The 20,662-nt window shown below is 40.5% G+C and overlaps 3 protein-coding genes across 9 annotated transcripts in view; 1 reads left to right on the top strand and 2 right to left on the bottom strand.

The window, feature by feature from the left end:
* Positions 1-4,592, bottom strand: part of LOC128858453 (E3 ubiquitin-protein ligase highwire-like) — a 68,213-nt gene extending 63,621 nt beyond the window's left edge. For all 4 annotated transcript variants that reach the window (XM_054094743.1, XM_054094741.1, XM_054094742.1 and 1 more), the window contains exons 1-5: positions 4,244-4,592; positions 1,717-2,713; positions 1,213-1,596; positions 685-1,132; positions 30-630 (exon numbers count right to left, since the gene is read on the bottom strand). In XM_054094743.1, the coding sequence (XP_053950718.1) occupies positions 30-630; positions 685-1,132; positions 1,213-1,596; positions 1,717-2,713; positions 4,244-4,314 (2,501 nt within the window). In that variant the 5' untranslated portion in view covers positions 4,315-4,592. The remainder of the gene's footprint in view (positions 1-29; positions 631-684; positions 1,133-1,212; positions 1,597-1,716; positions 2,714-4,243) is intronic.
* Positions 4,593-6,073: 1,481 nt separating this feature from the next.
* Positions 6,074-14,940, bottom strand: LOC128858456 (dosage compensation regulator). Of its 2 annotated transcripts, XM_054094752.1 has the most exons (5): positions 14,743-14,940; positions 14,143-14,638; positions 9,135-9,456; positions 7,851-9,077; positions 6,074-7,702 (listed from the first exon to the last, which is right to left on the bottom strand). In XM_054094752.1, the coding sequence occupies exons 1-5, from the start codon at positions 14,819-14,821 to the stop codon at positions 6,167-6,169; spliced, it is 3,660 nt and encodes a 1,219-aa protein (XP_053950727.1). In that variant the 5' UTR covers positions 14,822-14,940; the 3' UTR covers positions 6,074-6,166. The 2 variants fall into 2 exon arrangements, with proteins under 2 accessions (XP_053950727.1, XP_053950728.1); XM_054094753.1 differs by lacking the exons at positions 14,143-14,638; positions 14,743-14,940 and adding an exon at positions 13,539-13,628.
* A 1,468-nt stretch (positions 14,941-16,408) lies between these two features.
* LOC128858458 (PP2C-like domain-containing protein CG9801) lies at positions 16,409-20,450 on the top strand. Of its 3 annotated transcripts, none has more exons than XM_054094755.1 (3): positions 16,409-16,440; positions 16,573-16,721; positions 16,783-20,450. In XM_054094755.1, the coding sequence occupies exon 3, from the start codon at positions 17,025-17,027 to the stop codon at positions 19,527-19,529; it is 2,505 nt and encodes an 834-aa protein (XP_053950730.1). In that variant the 5' UTR covers positions 16,409-16,440; positions 16,573-16,721; positions 16,783-17,024; the 3' UTR covers positions 19,530-20,450. The 3 variants fall into 3 exon arrangements, with proteins under 3 accessions (XP_053950730.1, XP_053950731.1, XP_053950729.1); XM_054094756.1 differs by having other exon boundaries at positions 16,415-16,432; XM_054094754.1 differs by having other exon boundaries at positions 16,427-16,516.
* Positions 20,451-20,662: the final 212 nt, after the last annotated feature.

Consider the following 20,662-nt stretch of genomic DNA (forward strand, 5'->3'; position numbering starts at 1 on the left):
TTATTAAATAACTATTTGTATCCACTTACGCTCCCGACAAGCGTTCTTCAACGGGGACATTCAAAGTCGACACACAGGACACATTGTAGCCGGTGCACTCGCGGCACATAACACATACGCGGCATTGCCCTTGCACCAGTTGATGATCATCGTAATCGCAGAGTGTAGAAAAATCAAATTTCAACTTCTTTCCACCCAACAAACATTTGCCATCTGAGTCAGCAGCCGGCCCCATGCTTAAAGCGCTAGCACCACCACTACTTTGTAGGGTTACGCAGTTATCCTTACTAGATTTGCTAAACACACGCCCGCATTGGCCTTTGTTATTCAGCCCGAAAGTGAAAAGTTGGCCTTTCGAATTTAAGGCCACACAATGCGCTTTACCCAGCGCCACCTTTGTTATGTGCTGATCAATGAAGTCACTAACACAACCACCGGTATCACAATGCGCTGTGTCCTTGCCAAACATAATCAGCTTACCAGTTTTTGTTACAAAAGCAGACGTGCCATTGTTGCAAGCCGCATGTATGACTACGTGACCATCGATTTTCGACATTTTTTTGGGCTTGACAGCTTTTGGCTGGCGTCGATTCTTGGAAGAGTCACCATCTTCACCACGGCGTGCGGTACCTGCGACCAAACAAAATTATTTTACTACTAACACATTTTTCTTTTTCCGCTCACCCGTAAAATAAACAGTGCCATCATCATTTACCAACAATGCGTGTATACCATCATGACCAACCGCGATGTGCACAATATTCGAAACTTTCGAAATAATCAACTCAGTCATTTTCATAGTTGGTGTTCGGCCGATAGATTTTAAGCCCAAAGATGCCGACTTGCCATAGTAGTACACCTTGCCATTTGATGCACGCACAAGACCAAATTCCTTGCCGCATACAATCCCCTGTACCTCTATCTCACTGGGCAGTTTCGGCTCGAAAATATTGTAGGAAGATTGAATTTTTTGTATTTGGTTTTGATTGAGCACCTCATCCTCGAAAGCGGCGTAGCCAAGTGTACGAAATTTTTTACGCGCCAGCTTTAAAGGAATCTCGAATGGAGGCGATAAATCGCTACCGTAAGTATTTGAGGTATTGAAATTCAATTTCTTTACAACAAGCGTATCCTGAAGGAAAAATGTGTGTCAGTGGCTAGTATGTGTGATATAACCATTCTGGAATTATAGCTCTTAAATTTTTCACTTACATCTCTATTGGTACAAATTGCATTGATGGAGTCTTCATCCGTGAAAAGAACATAATTGAATCCCTCACGTATGGGTACGAGATTGACAGAATTGATGCCCTTAATAGTCAGCGTCTCTGTGTTTACAAGATGCAGGTGGTCTGCCGAACGCTTGACATTACGTCGAAAATATAGATTACCGCCAAAGTAGCCCAACCAACCAGATTTTTCCTTGGTGAATTCATCATTTTGGGCATAAACATGCCCTTTGAAAGAGCCACTAAAACCAGTGCCGATCTTAAGCAAGGAGCTCCCAAGTAACAGATACAGATAACTGCCATCTGAAGCCATAGCGGGTTGAGTGTAGAGGCTGCCGCAAGCGGTCACAGAAGTTTTTAATGTGAACTGGAAGAAAAACAATTTTTAATTATTTATTTACACGAAATAAGGAGCTCTGGCTGCCAAAGCTTTCGGCTCGATAATTAATAAAAAATTAAAACTTCTCTATTATAAATGTATTCAAACCTCATCGATAAGCGAATTCGTCGGCACGCCGTTCGTGTGGAAATCTGGCCTTGTGGGCTTATTCAGCGCTGCACTCATTACAGTCTTTTGAAGGGTTGATAGTACTGAAGGCAGTTGTATTATTTGTCTGGATAACTGTTTGGGGGACATTAACATTGCTGCAATAGCCTTCAGTATCTTGCCAGTGTCACCACGTGCAATGCATAGTCCAATCAATGCCGCACAAGCCATTGCAGACCAATTCGCTTCTGTAGTCGCGTTGGAAACCATTGCGGCCGGCATTGTAGTTAAGTCAAGCAGTAAATCATACAACGGATTGATCAAATCATCTGGCTCCAATTTAAAAGACTCCGGCTGCTGTCCTTGTATGACATCTAATAACGCTTTTAGTGCCTTGGTGCATAGTGTCGGCTGTATGTGACGTGCGTCGGCAATTAGCTCGAAAAGGCTACGCAATCCAGCGCCAACAATCAACGGTACACGCACCACCGCAAGCTCTTTTTCGGTGGCATCGTCAGACTCACTTTCCGCATCACTGTTTGCTGAATCGTGACGAGAACGCTTTTCCACCAGCAGTCCACTGCCGCTATTCGCGCTACCAACTACTGCTGACAACGTTGTGTGGCAAGAACAATCAAGCAGATTTGTAGCGATGCAGGAGCCGGCACAGATGAGGCAACAAGAGGAACTTAAATTGTGTAGACGACGCAGAGCGCCACTGGTATCTTGGAAAAGTGCATAACGGGTCTCTGCTTCTAAAACTGTGGAACGTATAACAGCAAAAACAGCGAATTTGGATGCGTTCGCCTCGAGCTCTATATGTGCTACAGGAAATGCGGGAAACAGTAGTAGTTGATCTTTGATTATGGGGGGATCCATGGGATTTACAATGGCACCCGCGTTGCCTTCAAGAACAGCTGCGGCAGCCGCGAGAGCTGCTGCCTTTTTATCCTTACTTTTACGTTTCGACAACGATTTTCGGTCATTTTGAAGTTTTCTGAAATGGTTGAAGTTTTACTCACATATTTACTTACACAGTATATTTAAAGCAAATAAATAAGCAATACACATTGCAATGCTATTGACAGAGCAATTTTTAGTTTCTCGAAAATGGTTCCATGACCGTGTGGTTGAATAAGCTGGTTGAATAATTTTTAAAAAAGTAAGTAAAGTAGAGGCATTCAAATTACTAAACGAAAATTTAATACAGATACGAGTTTGGTACACGTTCGGGAAAAATGTAGATAGAGTGGCTCACACAGGTACATATATTTATATTTGATTTAAATTAAAATAAATTGTTATTTTTAATATAAACTTAATAATACGTAAAAAAATTATAATTCATTGAAAGAGTTCCTATAGGGTTTACGACAGGACTTTGAACAGGTGCTTTCTGTTAAAGAATTTCTATATTTACGCATCATATGGCAAACTGTTTGTATAAATCCATATTTATTTTTGTGTAACCGTCTTTTTTCGGGGATATTGTTACTCCTGCGCACTCTGCGCACTGTCTCATCGAATACTTGCGCGTGAAGTGTGGTCTTAACTTTGCCGTTAGTTTTTGGGACTAATATTTTGGTTTTCTATCATTTGACAATGTCGACAAAGATCTATTATTTTCAGCTGTAGTTAGGCCCTTAATAATTACCCATTAGCTAATATAAGTAATATTAATAGTAATACATGCTAGTGGCTCCTGGTTCGACTAAAAATAAGTAAATTAAACTCGTCCAAGTAACAGTTTCAAAAAAAAAAAAAAAGCGAAACACTTCTGAGTGCACAGACTTCCACACACGGTTTTTGTTACAATTACTTAACGGCTTAATACTTATTCTTGCTGGCCACCCAATCTTTTAAGGTAATGCGCAAACGCATACAAAAAAAGTAAATTAAAAAGTAAAAATAGTAAAGAGTAAGTAAAAAGTTATTAAAAAGTAAAAATGTACATACAACATACATTGCAAACTACTTGTATGAACCACTGTATGTATCAAAGTGTAACAACTGTTAAAACAATTTCCAATATTTTTTTTTAATTAAAGAACTTAAGAAAATGGGTATAAAAATGTATTTTAATAATACATAGGCATTTCATTTAACATACAGACATACATACTATAAATATTTGTTTGTTTTCTCGTATTAATTCCAACGTCATGAATGGGAAAGCAAATATTCGTGTTATTGGTCCCGCGTGACCTTGGCCCAAAATGTAAACATAAACAAGCCGTAGGTATTACTCATTTACGACTTCAAAATAGTAATCAAAACAGCTGTGCGCTATTTCCCGGCTTTCTGACCCACTAACCACTTATCGGCGTATCTTTATTTTGGCCATATTCTTACATTCCAGTTGGCAGCTGTGTCGCCTTCAGCTGACTGGTAAGATGTCAATAGCCTTGATGTCATTTAAGGGTTGCTTATCATTGCATTTTTTGATAAATCGATACTTTAGAGCAAAGCATCGAGACAGCGGTGTCTCAAAATTTTAACTGCATCTTTTCATCATATTTTTACTTACCGACGTGTATTACTGGTGTACAATTCATAAAAATGCTCGCCATATTTCAATGGATCCAGTAGGCCTACCATTGTTTAGCAAATAATGCTAAAAATTAGTTTTCAAAACTCCGCCTGTAACTATCGATTTTCCGTCCTAGCGACGATGTGATTAGAGTTCAATCCTAATTTTTCACTATTTCAAGCAAAGCTCGCTAAACTTTTAGCACATTTTTAAACACTGGGTACTCGTGTATAGTTATAAGATATTTCTGGTTAATTTTAAGAAGAAATATCACTAAATTTAAACAATTATTACACCCGTATTTACGATTCACGTTTGCCGCAGCATTTCCCAACCTGTGCAGTTAATTAACAATAGAAAGGGATGGAATTGCAGTTAAATACGGTGATGCCAACCACATAAAAACTAATCCCTGCATTGCAGGGATCCTTTCTTCGTAATGAAATATATACATGTAATAAAATGGAAGGTTTCTGATTTTTTGGTCTTCCCTTGTTATTTGAAAAGTATTCCAATGGTTAATAATTGGGATTCGGATAAAAAGTTTGCAAGCAAATATGACTACAAGGATGTGACATGACATCCACATGAGATGACATCCTGAGAGAGATCTACTTCTTTTTATGATTCGATCTGTTCGTTTTGTTTCTCGACGTTAGTTTGGCAGCACAGCTTTTTATTATTTGTAGCACTGACAAGTGAATGTATACATAAACAGGCAGTTGTATGAAGTAAATTCAAAAGGCTTTAATTTCAGAATTAGTTATAATGTTGAATAAAGTTTTTGTAGAAAAATTTAATACTGCGTCATTACGCATAAACTATTACTGCGAATTGATAATATATGAATTGGTTATTCAAAAAAAACAAATTGTTTATATTTCTTAATCATAAATAAAACAGAAGTTTCATCAGAGAACGTTTCATATCAGTGCTGCCAACACCAATAAAATGATCCGGATCGTTCCTGTGGAAACTGATCGGGATATAATAGAGCCAAATGCCAAAAAATCACAGCACCTATTGTCATTAAATTTTATTCCTTTGATGAAATTCCAATTCATGTATCAAAGAGATGGCAACTCATATCTAATAAAATATTTTTATTATTTTCTTAGTAGACCACGAAAAAGAGTTCAATTATTCTGGACTTTTTTCGCCATAAAAATGTACCAAAAAATGTATTATGACGACTCCGTTTTGATTGAATCCAATCAATCCTCTCCAATTACTTCAACTGACACGGGATCCAATTGGTCCAGACCAACTAAAAAGAAGCAAAAAAGAATGTGGAAAGTTGCAAAAGTTCCTAAGCGTACAAGATCGTCATTTGCAAAAAAGACAGTTGGCGAAAATAGGTTAGAAGATAATGGTTTAACAACTAAGAGCTCGCATTTAAGATTGCGTCGTTACTGTTTAAAAATGAGGAAACCGGCACATTTAAATATTAAGCAAACGAAAGCTTTGATCGAGAAGATTAACGACCAGTCACGCATTGTGCATTACCTGTGGCCACGATGTCAAAAACAAACAACAAACCTAGAGGCTGAAGTGGCGCGGTTACAACAGAGATTAAATGAACTACAAGTGGAACAGATTGAAATTAAAAGGAAATGTTGGTGTCGCGTCTGCCAGAAAGAAGCGACCTATGTACATGATAAGCGGTTCTATTGCAGCAAAGAATGTGAGCGAAAATATGGCATACTGCAACAACAGAAATAACGGTAGTAATATTGTAAGACATTATCCAAAAAAAAAAAGGAATATTGTTTAAATTTAACGTAGTTTATAGTGTAACAAACGATTTTGAAAATAGAAAATAATTACTCTGTGTTGTACTCATAAGACTTTATTAGCAATTAAATGTACCGTAATATTGTTACGGAAATTTACAATATCAGATACTAGATATACATAAATTTAAAATCTACCTCTACCGCCACCGCCATAACGGCCCCATTGGCTTGTGCCACCACCGCGTCCATATCCTCCACGGCCCCAGTTGCCGCCACCACGATTCCAGCTTCCGCCGCTGCTACCACCTTCGAAACGTCCACGTTTGTTTGGTGGTCCACCACCGCCGCCGGCGCCATGTCGGGTCTGGAAGGGCAACACACCCGTCTCTCTAGTTACACCAAAGTCACCAGCATTCATGACGCATAAATCTTTTATAACGTTTACAAGCTTTAATAGGGGCTCTTCCAGTTGCCCAATTTCGGATGGGTCATCACATGCTACGGTTACCAAGTTTTCTATAGCAGGCTTCAGAGCTGCCAGCATGGCAGCATGCTGAGGATCCATTTCTATGTTAAGCCAATTATCCAACCGTATTATGTTGTCCTTAATATAATCCACCTTGCGGCAGCCAAAAAGTAGCAAATGTAGGGGAGCTACCATTGTCATTTGTTTGCAGGATACTGCGCGTGTTCGTATCTTTTCGCCGAACACGAAGAATGGGTAGGGAAATGTGACCGCTAAATTGCTACAATTCACAGAGGTCTTGTGGAGAAGTGCAGCTTTCGATTCTGTGGTTAAAACCTTACGTTTCTCCTTGTGTACGCAAACATTTGGATATAATCCCAAACAAAGCAGTGCAGTGGCTATATCAAGTACGGGATCATCGGAATTCGCATCCACTTTGTAAGAGATCATTGACTCCTCTGGAAATCCAGTTTGTTGTAACAGATCCAAAAGTTGGCCTTTTGCTTCAGACATAACTCGCATAGTTGACAACTGCAAGCCCTTCCACTCGCAAAACTTTATCTCTTCTTCCTCTCCACGATTCTTTGCATTTTCCCACATTTGCGTAGCGATAATCATAGCGACATGATCAGAACATTTACGGCCACCCAACTGCTTCTGGTGATTGGCTAAACGTCGCTGCCCAATATCCAATGCAAATATCTCGGAGAAAGTGCTTGAATATGATGCCATACTCGCTAATATATCTGCGCAGCCGAAAACAGCTCCTAATATCAACATTTTACCTAGTCGAGGTTCAATAGGCAACCGTGCCAAAATGCGGCCTAGTGGTGTTAACTCGTCATTACCATCCAAGCATCGCATATCACGGAGAAGCACCTCAGCTTCAATTACCGCATCAAGTGGTGGTGGCTCCAACGCCTTTGAGAGAAACTGATGTATGGAACCCAGGCGCAACAATTTAATGGAAAGAGCCAATTCATGTAATGGAGTACGAAATATTTCTGGCGTCATGCTCTCATCCAATTTCTCAAAACGAGCTCGAGAGCAAAGAGTAAAACAGAAACCCGGACGAACGCGCCCTGCGCGACCTTTACGTTGCTCTAAATTTGACTTAGCCGCCCACACCGTCGCGTAACTAGTCAGATTGTTGTGAGAGGTGAACATCTTCATACGTGCCTTACAGATATCAATTACGAAAACAATGTCATCAATGGTAATAGATGTTTCGGCGATGTTAGTGGACAAAATGATCTAGAAGTAAACAAAAATCGTTAATTCCGTTTTAATTCATTACTTAAAAATAGTTAAATGCATTGGGACAGAAAAAATTAGAGATTATTCTGTTATAATTTCGTCTTTTATACACAAATTTCGATACCAATTATTTCAAATAATTCACCTTTGTAACACCATTTGGTACTGTTTCAAATACTTTTCGCTGGTCCTCCCGAGGTATTTGCGAGTGACATGGTAATATGCGATACTGTGGTCCGCCAAACTGGGAATTTTGCAAATATTTCATCAGGGCGAAGATCAAATTCCAGCCGGGCAAAAATACAAGTACCGCACCTGGTATATTCTTTGATTTAATGTGTAGCAACAGCGCTTCAATTAGTTCAAATGAGCACTCGGACTCAGACAACAAAGACATGGCTTCTTTTGTACTCTGCGAGTATTTCGGATCGCAAATTTTATTCAAGTTTTGATCATTGGCATCTTCGCCATTCTCAGCAATCACTGCCTTCTCATCATCGTCACGTTCTTTGTTTTTCTTTCGCGACTCGGGTGTGGGCATAAATTTAGTCATTTCTAAGCAATCTTCCAGAAAGAATTGTTGTACTGGAAAAGCGCGTCCAGGTATTTCTAGAACAGGGCAACGCCCAAAGTATTCTGAAAATAAGGTTGTATCAATTGTAGCAGACATTAATATGACATGCAGTTCGGGATATGTATGCACCATATCACGTAGAATAACCAGTAAAAAGTCACTATTCACATCACGTTCATGTATTTCATCTACAATAATATGCGAAATGCCACGCAAACCGCCTTCAAGTTTGCGTAACAACACACCAACGGTGCAGAAGAGAATGGCACCGTAAGGTCGCGGTGTTGCCGTTTCAAAGCGCACTGAGTAGCCGACAGATTCACCGAGATTCTCACAACGCTCGGCGGCGACACGTTCTGCTACCGAAATCGCTGAAATACGACGCGGCTGGGTCACATAAATGTTGCAAAATGCACCTTGACCAGATGTAATGTAGTCTTCTAATATATATTGAGCAATTTGTGTCGTTTTGCCGCAGCCAGTGTTGCCGCGTATGATAACAACAGGATGCTCGTGTATGTTCGACATTATTTCATTGCGCATTGCAGCGATTGGCAGACATTCACGGAAATCTACGAATTTCTGAAGTTCCACGTTATCCATCCTCTTTTCTTTAGATGTAGTTTCGAGGTCGTCACAAAGATCATCCAAACTGGCTGTGGCCAGGTAGCCCTCGTCGATGTTACATGCATTCCATGCATTCCAGTTAGGTTGGGGCGGAGCCCAAGGTATGACCGTACCTTGCATTTGTGAACCATCGTCGTTTTCTTGACGTTTTACATCTCTTTGGGTTGGCACCTTTGAATGCAGCATATGTATGAGAACTGTAAAGTTTTAATTAAATTATTTACTTACAAGTAAGCTTACACCGGCGTTCTCGTTTTCTGGTTTTATGTTAAACGGATTGATAACTGGAAGATCAAGATCTCGGATGCAATCGTCAACCTTTTCAATTAGTTCGGGTGAAATCTTTACTGGATATGGCTTCATGTCCTCATCGTCTTTCCGCTGCTTCAGTGTGCCACTAAACGCTTCAATTACGCCCAAATGATACAGTTGGCGCACCAAAGACAAAGCGCACGACTTGCTTGCCGATTGTTTGTTGGAACCTGTCTCACGTGCAGTAACTGTCCGCTTCAGCTGACGTACGAAAATATGCATTTCAGCCATGAAGCTCCTGTAAAATTTTATTCAAATAGAGAAAAAAAAACATAAAACATGAAAAAATTCCAAATTGGAGTTTGAAAATTTTTTTCCCACAAATCTTTGCTTGGACTCTATGAATACCCTACTTCAATGAATTCATGGACTTCCCAGGAAACTAGCTGTTTCGACGGGTTGGGTCCAGGGAGAGAGGGTTTGATGGGGCATGTGAAAAGGTGGTTAGTGTGCGGGGTGCCTTCACATGCTGGACATATGTTTAGTATGTCGGGGTCGATTCTGGATAAATAGGAGTTTAACCTGCTACAATATCCAGAACGTAATTGTACCAAGGTTACGCGGGACTCTCGGGGAAGTTGGAGCTCGTCGTCTGCGATTGGTGGTGGTTGGATTCCGATAACTGCATTCGGGGGTCGGGAGCTTAAAAAGGTGGTGAGAGTCTCACGATGAATGTCGTTTATGGCCTGTCTGTACACTGTCCGATCCAGAAGCTGTCTGTCTGTTTTGCCTTGGATCTCGTCCGCGTAGTTGAGGAAATGCCTCCTGATGTGCCTGAGAGGTTGCTCAGGCTCAAGTAGGTGTCTGCATGGGTGAGGCCTGCGTAACACTAGCAGAAACTGCTTACTGAGCAGAAGGACCTCATCGTGTAGGTGTTGTATAGGTGACATCAGAAGACATCCTGTCGCGGTCCTTAAAGCAGTGTTTTGGCAGGTCTGAAGCTTCGTCCACTGCGAATCACTGGTTCCAAGCGACCAGACAGGCGCAGCATAGTTTAGAACCGGTCGGCCTATTGCTTAAAAAGTCCTTGTTTTTGGCTCAAGTGCTGCAGGCAAGCGACTTAAGAACCTTGTTGGGATTCTGTACTTTAGTTGCAATTGCGGTTGTATGCGCTGAGGAGAGCAAGCTGTCAAAGGTAACTCCCAATACTTTGTTGTTGTTAACCGTCGGAATTTGTGTGTCATCGACTTTTACCTTGAGTTGTAGCTTGACCTCCTTTGTCCAGGTGGTGAAAAGGGTCGCCGTGGATTTAGTGGGAGAGAGTTGTAAGTTCCTCGCTGTGAAGAAGCGATAAAGGCTGGCGAGGTAGTCGTTTACTTTGGAGCATAGGTCATCAATGTCATTGCCCAACGCCATTATCGTGCAGTCGTCAGCGTATGAGATCAGGGAGACTCCCTCTGGTGCCTGGGGGTGTTTCGAAATATAGAGATTGAAAAGCAAGGGTGAACGGACACCACCCTGCGGTACTCCTTGCTTTATTTTCCTCTGTTTCGATGTTTGGTCTCGAAATATCACCGACGAATGACGACCACTCAGATAGTTCGCGGTCCACCTCTTCAGCTCTGGCGGGAGTATTGACTGTAAAATGTCATCTAGTAGCGTGGCGTGGCTGACTGTATCGAAAGCCTTTTTTAGACGGTGAGTGCCGTGTTGGTGCTATACACTCTTCGGAAACCATGTTGGTGTCAGGCTGGGTGCAGGTGTTTCGTAAAGAGTGGGAGTAAAAGGTCCTCAAGAGTCTTCACTACTGGGAAAAGGAGAGTTATCGAGTAGTGGGACCACTCTCCTTAGTTTCCACTTATCAGGAATGATGAGAGTGGACATAGACAAATTGAAGACCTTCTACTCCCAATGGACCCAGCTTTTTGAGCATCAGCATGTTTAGTCCGTCAGAACCAATGGCATTGGATGGTTTCATGTGTTTGATGGCCCCCTGAACCTCATCGCTGGAGACAGCAAGTGGCGCACTGTTGTATGTCAGTTTGTGTAATAAATTGCCGGCTAAAATAGCTCGCGCATCTCTTCGGATCCGACGAAGCACGACCGTTGAAAGTGATATCCACCTTGTCGTTGTGCTTCGTCGGGTTCGACAGGGACCCTACGGTGGGCCAAAGCTTGCTCACACCAGAGGTGAAGTTGCAGGACTTCAGATGCTCTTCCCATTTGTTCCGCTTATGTCGGGTTACAGGTTGCCGAATCTCGGAATTTAGATTCTTTATCCGAGGATCCCTGGGATCGGCCTGGCGTAGGCGATCACGTTCGTTCACCAGAAAAGCTGCTTCAGCTGGGAAAGTAGGACGTATGTCCCGGATCCTTCCAGCGGGTATGAAGCGAGCCGCGGCGGCTGTGATCGCCCTGCGGAATACGCGTTCGCCTGTGCGAACAGCGGTGGGAATGGGGAGAGCGGCGAAAATGTCTTCAGTAAATTTCGCGATTCTGGTCAAATCTGCTTTGTTAAAGTTGATGTAATATATGACCGGCGATCCGCGGAAACAAAGTCGGCAGGTTTCTCGATCGAGATGATAATGGGCAAGTGGTCTGATGCAAGCGATAGCATAGGTCGCCAGGCTATGCTATTTCTCAGACCTGCGCTGGTAATTGTGATGTCAGGCGAGCTGCTGCAATCGCTCACTATCCTAGTAGGGGCGACGTCGTTTACAGTGCTGAATGTCGAATCGTCTATCTTCCGTGCCAATAGCTGTCCCCTATGATCATTTGGCAGGCTTGACCTACTACCAATCGGTTTTCACCCCTGATGAGCGCACCAATATCAGGGTGATATCCTGCCGAGCAGCAGGTGGACTACAAACGCTAAGCCTACACTGTGCACGTTTTAGCCGTCCCTGGTGATCAGGGCGGAGCTAGCTTGCAGTTTTGTCTCTTAGACCGCAGCTATCTTGACACCATGTCGTCTCATGAAGTCGACTATCTCGTCAATCTTACTCGTAAGTCCGTTGCAGTTCAGTTGTTAGAGTTTAAAACTCCTCGGGAGTGTGATCGTAACTCGGAGGGCGAGGGACGCGTGGTGTTGTCTGCGTTAGTCCTGATGTGCGTTCCGCAAAAGTTGTTGTGGCCTGACGTTGACGGACGGTCGCGCCGCCAGTGGCGGTTGCGGGTGCAGAGCTCTGCAGCAGAGGGCAACGAAGTCGCATGACCACTCACGGGTGGTGCGCAGGCCAGAGCACCTCCGAAAGTGGCACCAGCCATTGCACGGGACTGTTGTCAGGTTCCGAGGGACCCTGGTCTCACACACGGAGACCAAGAGCTGCTGGTTTGTCCCCGCACTGGGACAGGGGCAGGAGCGTTGTGGGTCAATGGGGGAGTAGTGTTGCGCCTGAGGGCTCCTTACCGTTGAGGTATTGTTGGTGGCGGCAGTTTGACACGCCGGTACTGAGGACGGTATCGCCGTTGAGGCAGGGGCCGCCTGATGGCGGGAGCAACACGTGGCTACATATCTTGTGGACCACTCCCTGTGAGTCTTAAGGCCTGACCAGGTCTTATGACACCACCCGTTGCACTTATTGCGCCTAACCGAGGTGGAGTTCGGGTGGAGCGATTTATGGCAGATGCAGCAGTAAAATACCTCTGGTCCAGGGTTGGGTTCAACGCCAGCCCTGAGGAGAAGTATTTGGAGCAAACGTGCTGCAAGTGATTGCTCCTGTGACGAAAGATTGGGGGTGGGATACGGTACACTAGACAGGGCTAGTTTACTGGGGTGGAAGCCCTTGGTCGGGAAAACAGGGGTCATTCCGGTAACGTAGAATGAGCGTAAGGCCTCGATACTATTGCTTTATATTAATATACAATTAGCTAATAAGATTTACTCTTTAAGTGAGTTTTATAAAAAAAAAATACACTCTTAATGGTTCGCAAGAATTAGGAACATCAACTAGGATACTTAAGAATATCCAAGTAAAAATAACCACTACTTAAATATTTTACACTATTTACTCTAAAAATTATAACATTTCTATTTCTGAAGTTTATTAAAATTTCTACTGTCCAAAAATTGGTTATTTTACGGTGAAAACCTATCGATGGGGTGATAAGTCCACAGGTCGACATAAACATTGTTAGACCTTGTCTTTGGCCTTGAAAATACATGTACATTATGATATCTAGGAGGCACCTCAGCTCCTAGCAGTTCTCTACTGATGCTATCACTTCTATGTATAAATAAGCTCTAAATATATTTCAAATGAAGGTATCTCAAATTTAGATTAAATCGCGATATTTTCCATCAAAAATGTTAGAACTATGTGTAATATGTGTTTAGGTTTAATTTATTTATCTAAAATTGTTCTTATTTTATTCACTTACCCAATGGCTATTAATTTTGGTGGTGAGTACAGGCCATAGAAGTATTCATTTCAATGAATGTGGAATTATGCGTTACTTTGCAAACTGAAGAATACTACATAGATTATAAAAAATCATTTAAAATGAGTAAATAAAAATGTTGTTCAACGCAGAAAATGTTCAACTAAAATTGTAAAGCTGTGTTATTCTACAGATAATGGAATTGTTCAAATACAATACAACAATGATATGAGCTTTCGCACAGACAATGAAGTCAGATCCTAATTCAAAAGTCCATGCAAATTTGTTAGACAAAATCATTGCGAAAATTCTCAACCGCTGAAAAGGTAGAAAATATTCGCATTGTCCCTTTAATAAATCCAACCAAATTCATACACAAAATATTTAGAGTTTGCATAATAGCGCAAAATGCCACATTCGCATTGTCTTTATACACTCGATTTCAGTCGCATTTACCTATATGCCTGCCACCAATACTTAGAACTTGCCACTGGTAATAAGTAGAAAGCTCTCCTCTTGGATTTATCGATTTAAAATGGAAGAGGTGAGCTAGTTTGAATTTATAGCTTTTTAATAAAACCATGATGGAAATCAATGATCATACCTGGCGTGATCAGGCCCTACCGGTGTGTACTTATAATCCGCCGTAATCTTGTTCATTTGCATGAACTGATGTAGCTTCGCTTTGGCATTTTCAATTGTCCAATTGCCATGTATTGCGGCATTCACATCAACTGACTCGGCTTCTTTCATTTCTAATTGTTCTCGTGCTCTATCAACTGGATTGATTTCGCGCTCTAAGGGTCGATAAGCTTGACCTAAATCCTGCGGTCCCATGCCACCATCGAAAAATTTGCGTTTTGATCCATATCTATCACCGCCATCATCACCCCCATCAGTAGATGGAGGTGCAATAGCCGCTAAGCCCGGATCGGCGGGTAGATCAGCCGGATTTACTTTACCGGTACGTATCAAAAAACTCATGAAATCACGAGCTGCGTTACGCTCGGCATCTTTTTTATTAGTGGAATTACCAGCGGCCACATAGGGATAATTTGGCACTCGCACCTCACACAAAAACCGTTGTCGATGTTTCGGACCTTCATACAATTTAGATATACAAGAAAATATGTACAAATTAATTAACGTCTTTGGGCGTCACTTTATATTCTGGATTTTATGAACCAGCTCTGAAATAACGTACCTGTCGGGCGAACTTCGAATTTCGGATCTATTTTATTCTTGGAACACCACTCGTGGAAAACTGATTTCATGTCCGCCATTTCACCCAGAAATAATTAATCACAAATTTGCAAAATATTCTTCAATAAAATTTCTAATACACAAAATGTGGATGGATACTCAATCACACAGGCGAAAAGAAATAGTTCTTAGCGTTGCCAGATTCGCTATATTATGCAAAGTATACACTATTCTATCTGCTGGATGAACATATACAATTATTAAGAGCCACCACACAATACAAAACTATTGTATCAACTATTATATCGGGGGTGTTCGTACCAACTACACTCTCTTTTAAGCGGACACTCTCTTGCCCAAACGCCGACAGTTATTTTCCATAAAATTGACACAAAAAAAGGCATTAAGATTTCTTTTTATAACAAATCAAACAAAAACTTTTGTAGAACGGTCGCGAATTCCTGATAGGTGGGCAAAATATAAAAAATGTAAGTGAGCAGTTAGATATTTAGTTGCATTTAGTTTGGTTGGCGCAGGGATTTATTTGTAAGCTTAGATACTGTCTTTACTAAAGAAATTATAAATGTCTTTAAGCGATGGCTTCTGTTTTCGAATTGTTAAAAAAGATGAAAAGCCAAAGCCATATACATACTATTCAATTAATTAAAAGGTTAAAAACTTCTAAAATAATTATTGTAAAAGTTTCAAATTTATTTGAAATTGAATTCTGATCTGTTTAATTTGTAATATTTTGCATATTTATTTTAATCTATAAAAAATTAAAGTTGTCATTGTTAATTTGCTTGTTATTTTACGAATTAGATTTTGTTACCCACTTTTTATGTTATATTATGAAATTACTCTATTTTTTATATGTCTTTATAATTATGTTTTTCAACTTCATCTTGTGTTTAAATTTTGAATAATTTCATTTAAATCTTAATTTGTGAAGTTTTTGCTTATGTACAGATGTGCTTATTTTTATCGTATGAATATGTATATGGGTGATATAGGACTACCGGGGAACCGAGTACCCCATACTAATTTCCGTAACGTTTGTATACTTGAATGATGGTGTGGAAACGGAAAATTTCCAATTTTTATTTAAAAAATATCAAATTAATGTTTCTTAAAGTTATAAAATATGCATACTTTTCATCACGAGGAAAAAAGTTTCACATCTAGTTATCTATGGCGTGAAAGCTACGCCAAAAAATTGGGCGGTCTTAAGTGGTATTAGAGGGGGAAAAAATGAACAAGAAGCAGAGAAAGCGTAAATATATTATTTATTTTATGTGCTGACGTCACACAGTATTCTGTCAAATGTTTAACAAAGTAGTGACACTGCGATGGGATGCCTATACTAACTAAATCTCATTCTTAAATGCCGTAAGTAGCCGCATGCAGTCAAAGAAACACACCAATTCACAGATCGATAACCGCAAGTCCACCAAACGACATTTCATCAGTGGTGGACATATTTCATAAAGGTAGTGCAATTAAAGTTATTTATTAAAAAACGTAAAACCATCAATATAATCGTATTTGACAATATTTTCATGAACTATGATTCACCTGAAAATTGAGAACATAATTTTTTTACTTAAAATATCGAATACTATTTGGGGTTCCCTATCGTTTAAAGGCAACACTGGCGGAAGTGAACTTATTCATAATAAGCTGGTTGTGTAGTGAGTTGGTAAAAACAATCGATAATAACACAATTGAAAATAAGATATTATTAATAGTTTTTTGCCAATTTTGGATATAGAATAGTAAGTTCTAGGTATTTAATTAATAGATATTTATTTTCCTTTTTATTACTTTACAGATGATAAATGAAAATATACTTGGAACGTAATCCGATGAAATGCCGTATCCACCCCTTCGAATTGTAAAAACAATGTCTTACAAAGAAAATCAAACTTGGCCTTGCGAATGAACAAAACCTTTGTGCTTAATCACACAGACATAAAGAGGGTAACACAATACATATACGCCTATACTGTTAAAAATAATAACGAACAATATCAATTTACAGTCGTAATCATCATATGGAGCTTCAGCTTTGCAGACAAAAGACGTTCGACTACATACAACCTCCCTTAAGGCATTTGTTCTCTTAATTATTGTAGTAATTAGTTAGAGGGCAATGACGTTAAATTGATCTCAGGCCAGTGATTATTTTCGTCCACAGCAGAGAGCTTACACAATTTATACGAAAGAAGTTATCAAGAAGTAGAGCAACAAAAAAAGTAAAATAAAAACCATAACATAACGAAGATGCCGTCACTACGTCAAAAGGTCACAACATATTTTCGCCAATTAAGTTTCATCGCAGAGCCGCGTGATAGCCCAAGAGGAGCTCGTAAAGTGCCAGATGATGACAACTTTATCACAAAATATTTAGAAGGTCGCATGGAACGCCAGTTTCTGCCTGGCCCCGAAATTTCAAATGGACAAAATCCAACTGACTTACCGGATTTGAAAATTGGTGTCTACCCAACTGGTCCCACCACCATAACTGCCGCCTGTACCGGCCCTGACGAAGGACTTACGGGCATAAAGCGCTCAAAATTGCATTTAAGTGCAAGTTATGCTGACGATATTGATTTCATTGATACTACTCAGGAAAATGACTGCTTCGAGATTCGAAAAAGTATAAACACCAACAGTCGTAATCAAAATAAATTCAATCGTTTTGGGGGTCCACCGCGTAAATTGAGTAATAGTGGCATAACGCCAAATAGCGATCAAAATGCGAATAAGTCATCTGGCATGCGTTCACGGAAAAACTCTCGAACTGGAATAGCCAACCTCAATAAATTGCAGAGCAATACAAATTCAGGAGGTGCTTGCAAGGATTTAAATAAGTTATTGGTATCTGAAACCACCGGTTCTCCAACAATACCTACTATAGAAACCAAAAAAGTCCCAGAAAATGCTAACAAATCCACAACAATTGTTGTAAGCATGGTGAGCACAAAGTTTACTACTAATGATCAGAACAACAAGAACATTCTAAATTTTTCTATTAATGATGGTCTAACAACAACCAAATCGGTGGTCGTTTCTACAAATGCAATAGATTCAGAAAAAAAAGAATCAGTTCATAAAACACAAGAAGTTGATAATTCCACGAAGACTTTGCTAGATAATACCACAGAGCGTTTATTGCAAGAAGCGGTTTCTAATCAGACTGATATAAAGAGTTGCAAGGATATTAGTGGCTTAATAGGAGATGTCGTTGCTGGTGTGTCAGATTGGCACATGGAGACTGATTATGCATATGGAATTTCAGTGTCTCTGTATGAAAACAATATGTTGACAAAAGAGCCCATGGGTAGTCCTATAGCTGATTGCTATGGTATAGTTGTACGTGGTGATGCTGCAGCGATGGCGCTTGCAGACGGCGTGAATTGGGGTGATGGTGCACGTTTAGCTGCACGTTCAGCTGTACATGGGTGTCTTGACTATTTGGATCGTGCAATTTTCGGACTGGCGCGGGAGTGTATGGCAACATCCACCACGGAAGTATTCGTCAGTCTTCTACGTAGTTTATGGGAAGGTCATGGCTGTATTCTGGAGGTGGGAGGTTCTCTAAGTACCCTTACAATCGCTTTGGTGTTACCGTTGTCTGAAGAAGGCAGCGGTGAAAGTTCTGGCAAGTATGTTGTATGCGCATGCAATGTTGGTGATTCATTAGGATACGTATATTCGAAAAAATATGGTGTACGCGAGTTTACACTAGCATCACACGACATAACCTCTATGCGAGACATGCGAGATGCGTTGGGTGCTCTAGGACCCGCTGATGGCAACAAGCCGGAACTTGGAAATTTAACATTGTCTATGACTGTAATTGAAAGAGGTGACATTGTTTTTTTAACTTCGGATGGAATTAGTGATAATTTCGATCCCGTTGTTGGAAAGTTCGCCGAAGCATGGACTCCAGACGTAAAGATAATGCCAAACTCAACGTCACAAGGACAACATCACTTGGCACCAAAGCGACAAAATAAAAGTGCGTCATCTATTTATGCGCGTCTTCATCACTCACATCACAACCAACAAAGGAATGAGACTGAATCACTGCCGACATCACCAGCAAACGCACCAATGCGACCACCGCGCTCAAAAAAATCCTCTTCACCAGAAGCAGTCAGTGCAAGTACTACTACTAATGCACCTAGTCGACCAAAGTATATGCGCTCGCATACTGTGATAGAACCAAGACGCCTTTCCGCGGCTGGGCAATCTGCAGCAAGGCAAGCACAACTTGCTTCCACACTTTTACCAAAGGTACCGAAATCGGTTTACGGCCTACCCTTAGTTACTGGGCCACAACGTCATGCACTCACACTCTATCGACTGGAGGATCTTCTAAGTTACGGTATAAACGGAACATTTTCCCCTTGCACATCAGCTAGACGGCTGTGCCATCTACTAATTGATTTTGCTCGAATGATTACGTCAGCACGTCGAAAGACTCTAGAGCAACGGGAGCTTTTTTATAAATTAGCAACAGGTCCAGATGGGATCAAGCGCGAGGTGGAACTCAATCGAATACAGCATCGAGCGGCTCGCAAACGAGTCGTAGACAGCAGTGCGTTTGCAGCTTTGCCGGGAAAGTTGGACCATGCAACAGTGGTGGCTTACACAGTTGGAATTGGACGCAATAGATGCGCTAATGATGATAGCGGTAGCAACTGTGAACAACTTGCCGCATCGACGTCAACGGCTGCAGCGTTGTTGCAATCAAAAAATTTTAATGAAACTAACTTTTAAATTAAAAAATATCGAATAGATCACAAAAGAATATTCGTAATAATGTTGTAGTGCGTAGCGCAGGGGTAATATATTCTGAAACTTAAGGAATTAAGCACAACTGAGAATTTTAAGTATTATGTGACCTGCAGCCATTTGAAACAATGGACGAACTTTACACCAATACTCCATGCTCGTCCAAATCGCACCTTCAGAAATGTATAACATAATAAATATGGCTTGATGTAACGTCCGAGCTTGAAATGCGGCCAATCAACCTTAAAATTAACCATAAAACCCAAATTGTATCAGTCTATTGGTGTATGTACATTGGAGTTCGTATTTTAAAGTGCCATGCAAGCATCCTACAATAGAAATGAACACTAATTTCCCTGTTAAGCGGGCGATCTAGACATGCGCGCATTTGTACATGGCATGAGCGACAATATTCACCTGTGGACTCGCGCATCCAGGAACAAAATACGTATCAAAATGTATCAATAGGGATTGTCTACATACGTAACAGCAAGATCTTTCACCAGAGCTTCATACATAAATGTTTAAAATACTAGTGCTCAAGGCGAATTTATTACAGGTGACAGCAAACACATATAAGTAAAACCCTACATGAATTTGTTGTTGCGTTTGGTGCAAGCATCATGTCAAAATCAGCAAGCAAATGTAAACATACGAATGTAAACATACCAATACATACAAACAAAGCGTATCATTTTGACGTAAGCCATACCTCGGCGAAAAATTCAGCTGGGTGAATGCTGTCACCTTATTAAATCCACCTTGCTAGTGCTATTGTCGCTCGTATTAGTGTTCAGTTCCCGGAGCAGTCCGTTATATTAAAAATTCTGAAAAAAATAGACCAAAAAATGCATTATGTATATTTGATATAACCCAATATTTTTTTAATAAAGTACTGCAACAGTATAGATAATGTTTTCTTTAATTACAACCATCAGTTCATTCATCGTCACAATTTGATACTTTTACTTCACAAACCGCTTAACTAAATTACAAAATATTTAATAGGAATTTGTTCCAACTATAGTAAAATTGATTATTCGTTTTCTTGAAGTAATTTAACTGTAAGAATAATTTTCCTTTACTGAACAATTTCATAAAAACACTTGTTTCAATTT

Source organism: Anastrepha ludens, chromosome 3 (genome assembly GCF_028408465.1).
Source record: "Anastrepha ludens isolate Willacy chromosome 3, idAnaLude1.1, whole genome shotgun sequence".
NCBI lineage: Eukaryota > Metazoa > Arthropoda > Insecta > Diptera > Tephritidae > Anastrepha > Anastrepha ludens.